The 12,628-nt window shown below is 42.9% G+C and overlaps 1 protein-coding gene across 2 annotated transcripts in view; it reads right to left on the bottom strand.

Moving 5' to 3' along the window:
- LOC122549998 (exocyst complex component 6B) overlaps nucleotides 1-12,628 on the bottom strand; it is a 697,687-nt gene that overhangs the window by 91,674 nt on the left and 593,385 nt on the right. For both annotated transcript variants that reach the window (XM_043690482.2, XM_087991883.1), the window contains exon 20: nucleotides 12,163-12,236. In XM_043690482.2, coding sequence (XP_043546417.2) covers nucleotides 12,163-12,236 — 74 coding nt within the window. The remainder of the gene's footprint in view (nucleotides 1-12,162; nucleotides 12,237-12,628) is intronic.

Below are 12,628 nucleotides of genomic sequence, written 5' to 3'. Positions count from 1 at the left end.
CTAATTTGGCAGGTTAAAGGTGAGAGTGAGCCTCATTGTGCGACTGATGCACCATTACCAAGCGGGTGAGTGACACCAGATCCCATGCCTGATAATTACAGGGTGTCTGCGGTCAAAGAGGGTCAGAGTTGCAGCTTGTCCTCTCACCAAAAGCTCGGGCTCTGTTCATGCACTGCAGTTCAAAAGTCTAGTTTCACTGCTCACTGCTTTCATGAGATTTTCCTTTACTTTGTCAATCTCTCTCTGTCCATTTGTGTTTTTCTTCCAGGCTGTGTTTCTTTCTCTTTCTCTGCCATTTGCCAATGTGTGTCTTTCTCTCTATCTAAATGTGTTTCTCCCTGCCTTTGTCTGTTCCTTTCTTGCTCTATCTGTGTGTGCTTCTCTCTTTGCCTGCCTATGCATCTATCGCTTTCTCTCTCTCTCTATCTCTCTGACTCTCTGTCTTTGTATTTGCATCTTTCACTTGCTCTTTTTGTTTCTCACCTTCCATTACTCTGTCTCCAACTGAAGATAATCAAGGACATTAAAGCTGGACCTGCTGAAAACTCTAGGAAGCATGCAATAACGGTGACTGACATTAACAATCTGAACAATTAAATCCAGAAGTAACCCCAGAAGTTGTCAGAGACTGTCACAATTGCTCCTAATGCTGGTTATATGTTTTCCAGAACATCTGTATTAGAAATGGACTCTCTTTGCTGTCTGCAGCAATTGTCAAACAGACACACTTCTGAGCCTTCTGGCAAATTCACATTCCATAAGGTGGTCTCACCTACAGTCAGTGGCAACACGGCAGCACAGCCTTTCCTCTCAAAGAATTGGCAAAATTGATAGATATATCTTAGAACCCCTTAGTGTGGAAGCAGGCTATTTGACCCATCAAGTACACACTGACCCTCCGAACAGCATCCCATCTGTCCACCCACCCTAACCCTGAATTCCCCATGACTAATCCACCTAGCCTGCAAATCCCTGGCCACTACGAGCAATTTAGCATGGCAAATCCATCTTTGGACTGTGGGAAGAAACTACAGCAAAGCCCCACACAAATGCAGGTAGAATGTGCAAACCCCATAATGACAGTCACCCGAGGATGGGATTGAACATGGATCCCTAGCGCCGTGAGGCAGCAGTGCTAACCACTGAGCCACCATGCTGCTCTCTTTCCTCAAGCCAGCCTCACTTGATCAAAGGTTTTATGGTAAATGGTGAACAGCAGTAGTCTCAGCACCTTTATTTGCAGACACCACTTGCAAGTTTTGCTTGTCTGAGTAAATGTCCTTTATCCCAACTTTCTATTTTGTAACTGGTCGGCCGTTCATTCAATTAGCTGAGGGAGAGACCGTACAGTGTCAGGTAAGGACAAAGCAGACTTGTAATAAAGTCACTGGACAAGCAATCCAGAGATCTGGACTAATGAGGACATAGGTTTAAATCCGACTGTGGGAGCTTGTGAAATTTAAATTTGTTTAATAAATTCAAGTAATGGAAAAAAAGACAATTGGAAGGTAGTTTCAGTAATGGTAATCATGAAGCCATGATCAATTGCCATAAAAACTTCACATGGAAGTTTGCCACATGGAACTGGTCTGACCTCCATGTGACTTCAAACCCAAAGCGCTATGATTGACACTTTACAGCTCTCAAAGGGACACATGACCAATGATCGTTTTGGAGCCAAGAATTGCAGTATAATTTCAAATCTGCAGTGAACAGTGTGACATTGTGTATATCAGTAGGAAGAATAAGTTGGCAATATATTGCTTTGATAATAAGTCTAAAAGGGATGAAATAACTAAGGAATCGTGGGTAGAGATACATCAAAAGGTAAAGGTAGCAATACAGGTTAATGGTGGTGGTATGTTACAGTTTACTCAGGGAGTCTGAGCAATTGTAGCAACATGCACCTTTACATATGTGCTGCAGTTGGAGCAATGAATAGTGATGTTACGAGTCTACAGTGTCCTTTCTATTACACTGGTTGATCAGGAACCTCTCCGATCTTACCCTCTGCTGCTCGACTGTTTTAGAAGGATTTGCACGTTGAAGTCAACCTCTTTGATTGCATTATGAATGTAGTCTCCTTGGCAATTAAAGCCTGGGGTCGGTACTTAAACCCAGAGCGTTTGACTCAGGGGCAGGGATAATACCCACTACAACACAAAAACTACAAGACAGGTTGATAATATGTTGAAAAAGTAAACCAAGGGTACGTATTATGATGAAACTTGGTGAGATTGCATTTAGGATAGTGTGAACACTCCAGTCTCTCTCTGTTAGAGAAAGGATTTAGAGGCCATCTGGTACTCAATTTCCCATTGAAATAAATCATTTCTCTCCAGCTACCCTTTCAAATTGTATCACTATTTTAAACACCTCAAATAGATCATCTCTCAATCATTTATTTTCTGGAAAATGCAAGGTAAGTGCATGCAACCTCTCCTCTTCATAAACACCAAAACAGCTGCGGACGCTATAAATCAGAAACAAAAACAGAAGCTGAGGAGAAGCTCAGCAGGTCTGGCAGCATTTCGTGAAGAGAAATCAGAGTTAATGTTTTGGGTCCGGTGACCCTTCCTCTACTTCCGAATCTCAAACATTAACTCTGATTTCTCTTCACAGATGCTACCAGACCTGCTGAGCTCTCCTCTTCATCCCCCAGCTGGCGTTATAGCAATCAGTTCTGGAGACAGCATTACACTTCAGGAAGAATACTTCTGCCTTGGAGGGGATGCAATGCAATTTTAGCAGGATGATAGCAGTGAGACTGTATTTTTTTTCAAGTGTAGAAGGTAATGGGGAGGATTTAATTGAGGTGATTAAGTTGATTAAGGGAATTGATTGAGTAGATGGAGGGGAAACATTTTCTCGATTGTGGGGAGTTCAGAAATGGCAAACAATGTTTGAGTAAGGTCGATTAGGATCAGGAAACATCTATTCACACCAAAAGCCATGAAAATATGGATCGCTCTCCATCCCAAACAACTGTTGACCCTGGGGATCAATTCGGAATTTCACAACTGAGATTGAAGGATTTCTGTTCGGTAAGATGTATGAATTGTTAACAAACAGGCAAATGTAATAAAGAGAAAGATTAGCTGTGATTTAACTGAATAGCAGAAAATGTCACAGCACTCACTTAACATCTTCAAGACCTATCTTTAAGTTATTTCCATTTTTCAGTTTTCGTTATCAGGATTACCGTTTCAGCAGGTCATGCCTGGTTTAGCTAATTCTATCCTTATAAATGTTGGCTGAATACAGATATTAGTCTGTGACACTGACATAACTAAGGCAGCATCAAAAAATAGGTCCCATTTAGCTTTATTGGACCTAAACTTTTAAGTAGTTTTTTTTGTAAGGAGATGGTGTTTGCTGAATGTACTGTACAGCACAACTCTGGGCATGGCTCTCTGCTATAAGAGCATCAGGCTGAGAATAGTAGGCCAGGGTGTTGTTTTGCTGGAAGATATCTAGTATTGTAGTACATTGAGTAAAAACTGCTAAGTAAATAAACATTTTTTTAAAAAGTCGACACTGAACCCAAATAAATAAAAGGCATGCATGACTGTGTTTGGTGTGCATGTAATTTTTGTCTGCATCTACATATGCTAACATATGCATGCCTGTAAAATGCGTGCATGTCTAAAGAGATAATGTAATCCCTGAGGGGTGCTGTAAAGGCAAGAGTGACATGCCCATTATTTGGCATCTTGGTGCCGAGGCTACATCCAGTGGAATTAGGGACTCATTAATCAGCCTGTCATTGCTGGGTGGAGATGGAGGGGCTGATGAGCAGGCTTGTCTCCACATGATGTGCAGCACTGCATGCAGCGGTTTGTACGGTTGTATGACAAGGTTCACTTTCAACCCCAGGTCTTTAACAAAGACAGCAAAAGCTCCAGGCACCATTAAAAATGACTCAGGGAAAATAGAGGCCATAAGAAAGTATTTTAAAAATCCATCTTTTCATGGGTATACATTCCCCTGCTTTCCAGCTCTTGTTAGACTGCATAAAAAGAATGTGGACTTTTGGCTTCTGATAATTTATTTGCTCATGGATGATACACAGGAGGAGCACAGGTGGCCATGACTGAGACTTCACCTGGTGCCAACATTTTTTGGTACTCCCCTGGTTAGCAATCACGAACCAACACAAATTAGAGTTAAAGTAGACACTTGCTTCTGTCACCTGTTTCTCACCCTACAGATGATGTCAGATCTGTTGAGTTTCTCCAGCACTTTCTGTTTGTGTTTCAGCTTTGACTTCATAAATCTTTCATTTCCCAGCCCAAGTAGTGTGCTCACTATACCAGGCCACGGTCACAATCACATTTCCTATTGGTAGAGCAGCTTTTGTACCAGCTCAGGCACTGTCCTGCCAAGAACTTATTGCAGCTGAACACAATGAAGGGAACTGACCTCAATATTGTTATCCGAGTCAAAAAATGTGGTGCTAGAAAAGCACAGCTTGTCAGGCAGCATCTGAGGAGCAGGAGACTCCACGTTTCGGGCATAAACTCTTCATCAGTAATTTCAGGGAAAGGGCCCAAGGGGGTAGGGCAGGGGGTAAGGTTTATGCTAAGCTAAGGTAGACGAAGGTGGGGGATGATGGTGATAGGTCAGAAAGGAGGGTGGAGCGATAGGTGGGAAGGAAGGTGGACACGTAGGACAGGTCAAGAGGGCATTGCCGAGTTGAAAAGTTGGATCTGGGATAAGGTGGGGGGAGGGGAGATCAAGAAACTGGTGAAATCCCATGTGGTTGGAGGGTAACAAAGCGGATGATGAGCTGTTCTTCCTCTAGGCATCGGGTGGCTAGAATTTGGTGGTGGAGGCAGCCCAGGACTTGCATGTCCTTGGTGGATTGGGATGGGGAATCTAGGTGTTCAGCCTAGGGCGGTGGGGTTGTTTGGTGCGTGTGCCCTGGAGATGTTCTCTGAAACGTTCTGCAAGTTGGCATCCTGTCTCCCCAATGTAGAGGAGACCACATCAAGAACAACAGACACAGTAGATGAGGTGTTTGGATATGCAGGCAGATCTCTGTCGGATGTGGAAGGTTCTTTTGGGACCTTGGATGGAGGTGAGGGGGAGGTGTGGTTAGGTCCACGTCGCCTACCAACCCACCCGCCACTCCTGGCACCTTCCCTTGCCACAAGAGGCATAAAAGCTGCACCCACACCTCCCCCTCAACTCCATCAACCCCATTGCCCTGTGGCCGAACATTTAAACACCTCCTCCTACTCTGCCAAGGACATGCTGGGCCCGATCTAACTTCAAATTCTAGCCACCCGAAACCTTGGGACCCTCCAACCACATGAGATCAATGTCGATTTCACCAGTTTCCTGAACTCCCCTCCTCTCACCTTATCCCAGATCCAACCCTCCAACTCGGCACCGCCATCTTGAACTGCCCTACCTGTCCATCTTCCTTCCCATCTATCCACTCCACTCTCTGCTCTGGCCTAACACCCAGCCTCCCAGGTCCACTCACCTATTGTATTCCCAGCTACCATCTCCCTGAGTCCCATCTCCCTTCCATTTATCTCTCAGCCCCCTTGGGACCTCCCCATATTCCTGATGAAGAGCTTATGTAGTTGTACATTTTGCTACCACGAATAAGTCTTCCAATTGTCTAAGAACAATGCCTCTTCTGTAGATACTACATAATGGTGTATCTTCTAACATCAATTACTGGATAGACCAAGAAAAAACAAAGATAAAAGAGGTTTGGTGGCATTAAACTATCTCAAACCACCATTACCCAGTACTATGTACTGGTAAAGGTAGTAACCACCACCAGTGAGTGGGACTGGTCATCTGGTAAAATAGTGAAAGTTGATAAAGTGTGGTGCTGGAAAAAGCACAGCAGGTTAAGCAGCATCGAGGAGCAAGAGAGTCAACGTTTCGAGCATAACCCTTCTTCATCTGAGAAAATACCACATCCTCTGGTTACTGACCATTTTGCCAGTGGAAACAGTCTGAGTCCTCATCCGCCCTGTCAAAACCCCTCAAAACATTTGGATGCCTCTACTATATCACTCCAAATTCTTTCTTCTCCAAGGACCTTAGGTGAGAAGAGGACCAGGGTGAACTGAGGTGCATAGTAACCAACCTGCACCGGTCCCAGTTCAAGCCAGCAGCCAGCAACACTCACTGGCTGAACAGGCAAAGGAGAGTTAGATTGAAACAGATTCCCAAAGGCTTGTGGAAAGTTACAAGTTGTTTTCAGTAGGGTGGTAGAGGAGGCAAAGAAGGAAGGAATTGCACAAGATAAAACACTTTGCTTGATAATAAAGTCCCTTTTCTTTGTGAGCGGGTCACACAGGACTCATAGTTATAATGTGTAGATTAACGCGTTCAAAAGTGTCACCTATCCAGACACTGATCTGTTACTGTTCGTGTAAGTGGATCAGATCAACACTGCATTATTCAATGGATACAAAAGTTCAACCAGTCGAAATCTCCTTAAGCGCTTCTAAATGACTGATTATTGTGAATATAATCCTACATATTTCAAACTAAGTAACTGGTTGTAACACAGCAAAGCTTGTATTTGTTTCTCTCTGATGAAATTAGCCACTTGCCATTGAACAACAGAGATTAGTAAAAGGAAGGAAAAAAATGATAGCGATTTTTCCAACCTAAGAGTATTGTAAAGTACTTCATTGCCAATTGGATATTTTTGAACCTTTTAAGTGTCAGAAACGTGTCAGCCAAAGAGTCATACAGCTCGGAAATAGACAGTTCAGTCCAACTCGTCCATGCCGACCTGACATCCGAATCTGACCTAGTCCCATTTGCCAGCATTTGGCCCATATCCCTCTAAGCTCTTCCTATTTGTATACTCACCTAGATGCCTTTTAAATGTTGTAATTTTCACACAGACGCGTACCAACCTCTGTGTGAAAAAGTTACCTCTCAGGTCCTATTTAGATCTTTCCTCTCTCACCCTAAACCTATATCCTCTAACCTGGGAAAAAGACCTTGGCTCTTCAATCTATTATCACTTTCATGATTTTATAAACCTCTATAAGGTCACCCCTCAGCCTCTGATGCTCCAGGGAAAAAAGCCTTAGCCTATTCAGCATCTCCTATAATTCAAATCCTCCAGTCCTGGCAACATCCTTGTAAACCTTTTTTGCACCCTTTCAAGTTGAACAAGATCCTTCTTATCGAATAGTGACCAGTACTGTGCACAGAATTCTAAAAGTGGCCTCACTGATTTCCTATACAACCACAATATGACATCCCACCTCCTACACTCACCAATGAAGGTAAATGTGCCAAATGCCTTCTTCACCACCCTCTTCACCTGCGACTCCACTTTCAAGGAACTATGCATCTGCACCCCTCGGTCTCTTTGTTCAGCAACACACCCAGGGCCCTACTGTTAATTGTACATGTCCTACCCTGGTTTGACTTACCAAAATCCAACACCTCACATTTGTCTAAATTGAACTCCATCTGCCACTTCTCAACCCATTGGCCCATCTGATCAAGGTTCCTTTGTATTTTGAGTTAATCTTCTTCACTGTCCACTACACCACCTATTTTTGCCACAAAAGAATGCCCCACAATAACAATGATAAAATTGCGAGATATATTATTCAAGTGAAAGGATGAAGCATTTAGAAGGTCGAGGCAGGGGTCTGATTGAAACTTACAGAATACTGAGAGACTTGGCTAGAGTTGATGTGGAGAACATGTTTCCACTGATAGAGCAGACTAGGACCCGGGGCACAGCCTCAGAGTGAAGGTTCAACTCTTTAGAACTGAGATGACGAGGTGGTTAACCTGTGGAAGTCATTGCTGCAGAGGGCTGTTGAGGCCAAGACATCGAGGCACTTAAGACAGAGATAGATAGTTCCTTAATTCATAAAGGGATCAAGGGTTATGGGGAGAAGGGAGGAGAATGGGGTTGAGGGAGAATGGGATTGAGAAATAATGGGTCTGACAGTGTAACACTTCCTCAGTGCCAAACTGCCATCCAAGGATATCAAAACAACTCTCTGCAGAGGGACTGAACCCCTACCAAGTTCTTATTCACTGAGGCAAAAGTAATAGCCATAGCTGACAAAAGCAACTAACCAAATGTCTAGAGTTGGCACACTTCTGATCGGTCAGCAGCTGTTGCACAAGTTTCAGGCTCATCCTTGCAAGATGTTGAAAGGATATGAACATTAGGCAAGTAAGCTCCTATTCCTGATCACTATCATATTGTAATATTGATCACTCTTCATGGCCCTCAAGAAGCTGAACCGCTGCAATCCAGGTGGTGAGTGTGCTCAACCTGTACTACTCACTGGTTAGGCTTTCACTGGATAACTGCATGCAACTCTGGGCTCTAACCTTCAAGCTTTGAAAAGTCTACTGAGGCTACTTACAGGGAAAACTCCATATACAAGGTGAGGGGTCTAGGTTACGTGGTCAGACTGTTCTCTGGAATACAGAGAAGTTGAAGATAATTTGACAGAGGTTGTCAAAATGATAAAGGGCCTGGATTGAGCAAATAATAAGAACTTGTTCCTGTGGGCAGGACAGTCAACACACAGAAGACACACATTTACAATATTTGTCAAAATTAGGTGAGAAGAAGTAAGTCTTATGCACCTAGTTGTTAAGATCAGGAATGCACTACCCGATGGGGTTGTGGAAGCTAATTCAAAAGTGACTTTCAAAAGGGAATTGGGGAAATACTTAAAGGTGAAATAAATTGCGAGGTTGTGGGGAAACAGCAAGGAATGGCTCTAATGGAATAGCTCTTTGAAAGAAGCTAGCACATTTTTTCTGTGTAGTAAGTGTCCATTTGCATGTGTGTATTGACCAGATTTATAGATTTATGTGTTATACTTTAAAAAGGTACATTTTGTTCTGGTATTTTTCATGAAGAAAGGTTGAGACAGAGGTGGCAAACAAACTGTTCCAAAGCCAATACAGTAAGTAGCTTGTGAAGCCTTGTGCTTTTTTTGGAACAATAGAAGCAGCCTGAATGGGTGGGGTCAAGCTCCCACACAGCCAGGAATTTTTTTTAGTTTTAACCTTCAGTAGCAGTTGAAGCAGAATGTGGAAGCTCTTAATCCTCTGTTTGTTACAGCTAAAAGCTGAGTTTCTCTTCCTGCTGTTCGAATTGTATGTGTGACAATCTATTTTACTGCATTTGTCTTTGCCAAAGGTTCCCCATTGAGGTGTTATTATATTGGAACAGTACATGAATAGTCGTTAATATATATTATTTTGTTAAGCATTTTGATTGTTACAGTTAAGCCAATATTTTTCTTTTGTTTTTATTTTGTTTGTATTTTAACTAGTGTGTGATTTTGTAAAAGTACATTTTGTTTCAAGCCTGGCAGTTTGGCCAATCTAAATGCATTTGGAACGTAACACCTTACACCCTACCTTTGAAAGAAGAAATAAATAGGGTCTAGACGATCCTCTTAATGTATATTTAGGGGTTTAGCCTAGTCCATAACAAAATGGGGGCTTGTCTGGGATCAAAATCTTGAATTCCAGGTTGGGTTTAGGATTATTGGACTCAAAGGGAGAGAGTGGTGAATGTTTGTTTTCTTTTTGAGTAATGAATACAGTTGTTTTAAACAGGGTGTGCCGTGTGTAACAATGGCTCTTTCAGTCGGTAAGAGGTTTCCTCAGGGTTGAAGAAGTCTCTTTGGGAGTTGTACAGAAAGTGGGCAAAGCAAAGCTTTTGGAATTGGCAGACAAGCTGGAAATGCCTTTGTCTGTGTGAAGAGGGGAGGTAATTTCAGCAATAGTTCAATTTTTATGACTGCCAGAAATGCCATCAGAATCACTGGAAATGGCTAAAATTCAATTGCAAATGAAGCAGCTTCAACATGAAAAGGAAATGAAACAGTTTGAATTACAACTAAAAGCAGAGGAAAAGAAAAGGAAAGGAAGGCCCTAGCAGAAGAAAAGGAGAAAGAACTTTTTTTGAACAGAGGTTGGAACTGAAAACTCAATGTCGACATAAAATGAGAGGTAGAGGTGAAAGGTAGAACTAGTGATGAGGGTCTAGATTAGAGTGGTGCTGGAAAAGCACAGCAGATCAGCCAGCATCCGAGGTTTCCTGCTCCTCGGATGCTGCCTGACCTGCTGTGCTTTTCCAGCACCACTCTAATCTAGACTCTGGTTTCCACTTTTGCCTAGTGATGAGAGTAGTGATGAACAGCAATCCCATCATAGCCAAAGGCCTGGTGGGGATCTGTTTAAATATGTCCAAGCATTGCCTATGTTTGGTGAGAAGGATGCAGACACATTTTTCATTTCATTTGAGAAACTGGCGAAGCAAATGAAATGGGCAGTGACTATGTGGATCTTGTTGATCCGAACAAAGTTGGTAGGTAGCGCTACTGAGATATTTGCATCATCATCACAGGAGTATTTGGGGAGTGGATGGAAGACTGTCAGAAGGCATTTGACAGCCTGAAAGCTGTGTTAATCACTGCCTCAGTGTTTGCCACATAATTACACAAAGCCATTTGTGGCCATCGATGCAAGTGATAGGTGCCAGTGCTGTACTCTTGCAAGAAGAAAATGAGAGGATAGAAAGATCTATTGGGTATTTTTTCCAAAGTATTGAATAATCATCAACAGAAATATTCCACAATTGAGAAGGAGACCTTGAGCTTGGTGTTGGCATTATACAGTTCAACATTTACACTGCCAGTGATGTGTCTGAAACAATTGGATACACTGATCATGACTCATTAAGGTTTTTGGAAAAATTTAAGGGTAAAAATTCCAGACTGTCTGGATGGAGCTTATTATTGCAGCAATTTGAAAATTATACACATGACAGGACAAGAGAATATAATTGCTGAAGACTGTCACGGCTTTGACGAAGGAAGATCGAGACATTCAGTGGCGGGAGAAAACAGACTAAAATTGACTGTAGTAGTGAACGTTCACATGCTTAGAGTCAATGGAAGTTATATGTATTGTAATACGTACATACTAATAGAGAAAGATTAAAGGCTTTTAAAAATGAAGCCATCTTTGTATATTGATGGGTTTTTTTTTAAGGGGGGAGGTCCATAACAGTATCTATGTATTTGTGTATGAAATTCTTCCTTCCAAACTCCAATTACAATTTTCCTGTTGTTAAGTTGCAAAGAGAGAGAGACACACACACACGCACACTCACACACACACACACACACCTTCGACAGGAAGCTCTGCAACTCTCACATATGCTATGATTGTCCTCAATAAATATTCCCCAGAAGATATGCAAATAAAAACCAGCAGTTAAATGCGTGAAAAGGGATTAGACACAGACCAAGGCGCTAATGAGTGAGTGCGATATCAATCCCTGCCCCCTCCAGTGCCACCCGCAAAGTAAAACAGAGTGAAGTAATGGGTTCTGAACATCAGTCAGTGGCGACTGCTACATTCACAGATCCTGACAAACCCCCATCTATCTTCTAACTGAAAAGATGACAGGACAAGAGTCTCCTTTTTATTTTTGTGTCACGCCTACTGCTGTCCCAGAAGATGCTGGATTGAGTTGCTCTTTTCAGTTGCACACTAAGCAGAATTATAAAGAAAACTGTATAGGTACCTACTATAATGACGTCACTGGTACTACGAGTCCTATAGGTGGGGTAAGGCTGGCTGTAAATCATCTTTATAATGCAGCACTCTATGGCAATGGTTGTAACAGAATGCTAATTTTTCCTTCCTTTGAGTTGCTCTCTGGACATTATCTCTCCAGACAATAGGTCTGCCAAGCAGGTGGTCTGTGCACCACTGCTCCCAGTATACCAAACACCTGCTTTGTGTCACCCTGTGCCCAAAATCACTCCAGTGTCTCACTGTGGGGCTGCACAGCCAAGGATACAACAATGTCTCTTCCACACTCAGGCATTTTTGAAGGGGGCAGGGGTGTAGAGGGAAAGGTGAGCAGTCTTCACTGGCCAGGCCTGAGACCTTTCTTGAAGGTCTGAAAACCAATAAAAAGGATGAACAACAACAACAACATCAACAACAACGGGCAAGGACCCTGGCCGAGGAGTTGGGCTAGCGGTGGGAAGGTTGTGTTGGGGGGGGGGGGGGGGTGGGGGTGGGGGGAGGTGTTGCGAAGACGAGCGTCTATTGCATCCTGCAGGCACTGCGGTCTTCAGTCACACATTTAAAACAAAGGCTTACTTGTCTCAAGTCGATGAAGGCCAACTGCAGCGTGTCCCCTTGGAACCCAGGCACCGGTCCGGATCTGGCAAAGTCTGTGGGAAAGAAAAGAGGATAAAAACATCTCTAAACAACCATGGACAGGGAGATTGGCAGACGGATGACAGCACAGACAGTGAAGCTAAGCTAGAGGAGGACCATTCTTCTAAGGAAGCATGTCTTCCTCCCCTACACCTTTGTTCACCCGTCAAAAATTCTGTCATCAAACCACCATTAATTCCAAGCCTTGACAGCTAGGAACTGTACTAATCGACCTAAAATTTATTCCCATGGCTGTTTTAGCTTCATAGTTTTTCTTTCCTCTTCTTTCTCGAACGAACAAACAGCTTGCGAATGGTTTCGCGACACAATAAAATCTACAGCTGGTGAAATCCTTTCAATTCTGTTAAACTGATTTGATTTTTTGTCCCGCATGGCCCACACTGTG

The sequence above is a fragment of the Chiloscyllium plagiosum genome, unplaced genomic scaffold (assembly GCF_037043375.1).
Source record: "Chiloscyllium plagiosum isolate Xiang-an unplaced genomic scaffold, Cpla_swu_hap1 HiC_scaffold_1, whole genome shotgun sequence".
Lineage (NCBI taxonomy): Eukaryota > Metazoa > Chordata > Chondrichthyes > Orectolobiformes > Hemiscylliidae > Chiloscyllium > Chiloscyllium plagiosum.
This window is presented reverse-complemented; position numbering and strand designations above follow the sequence as displayed.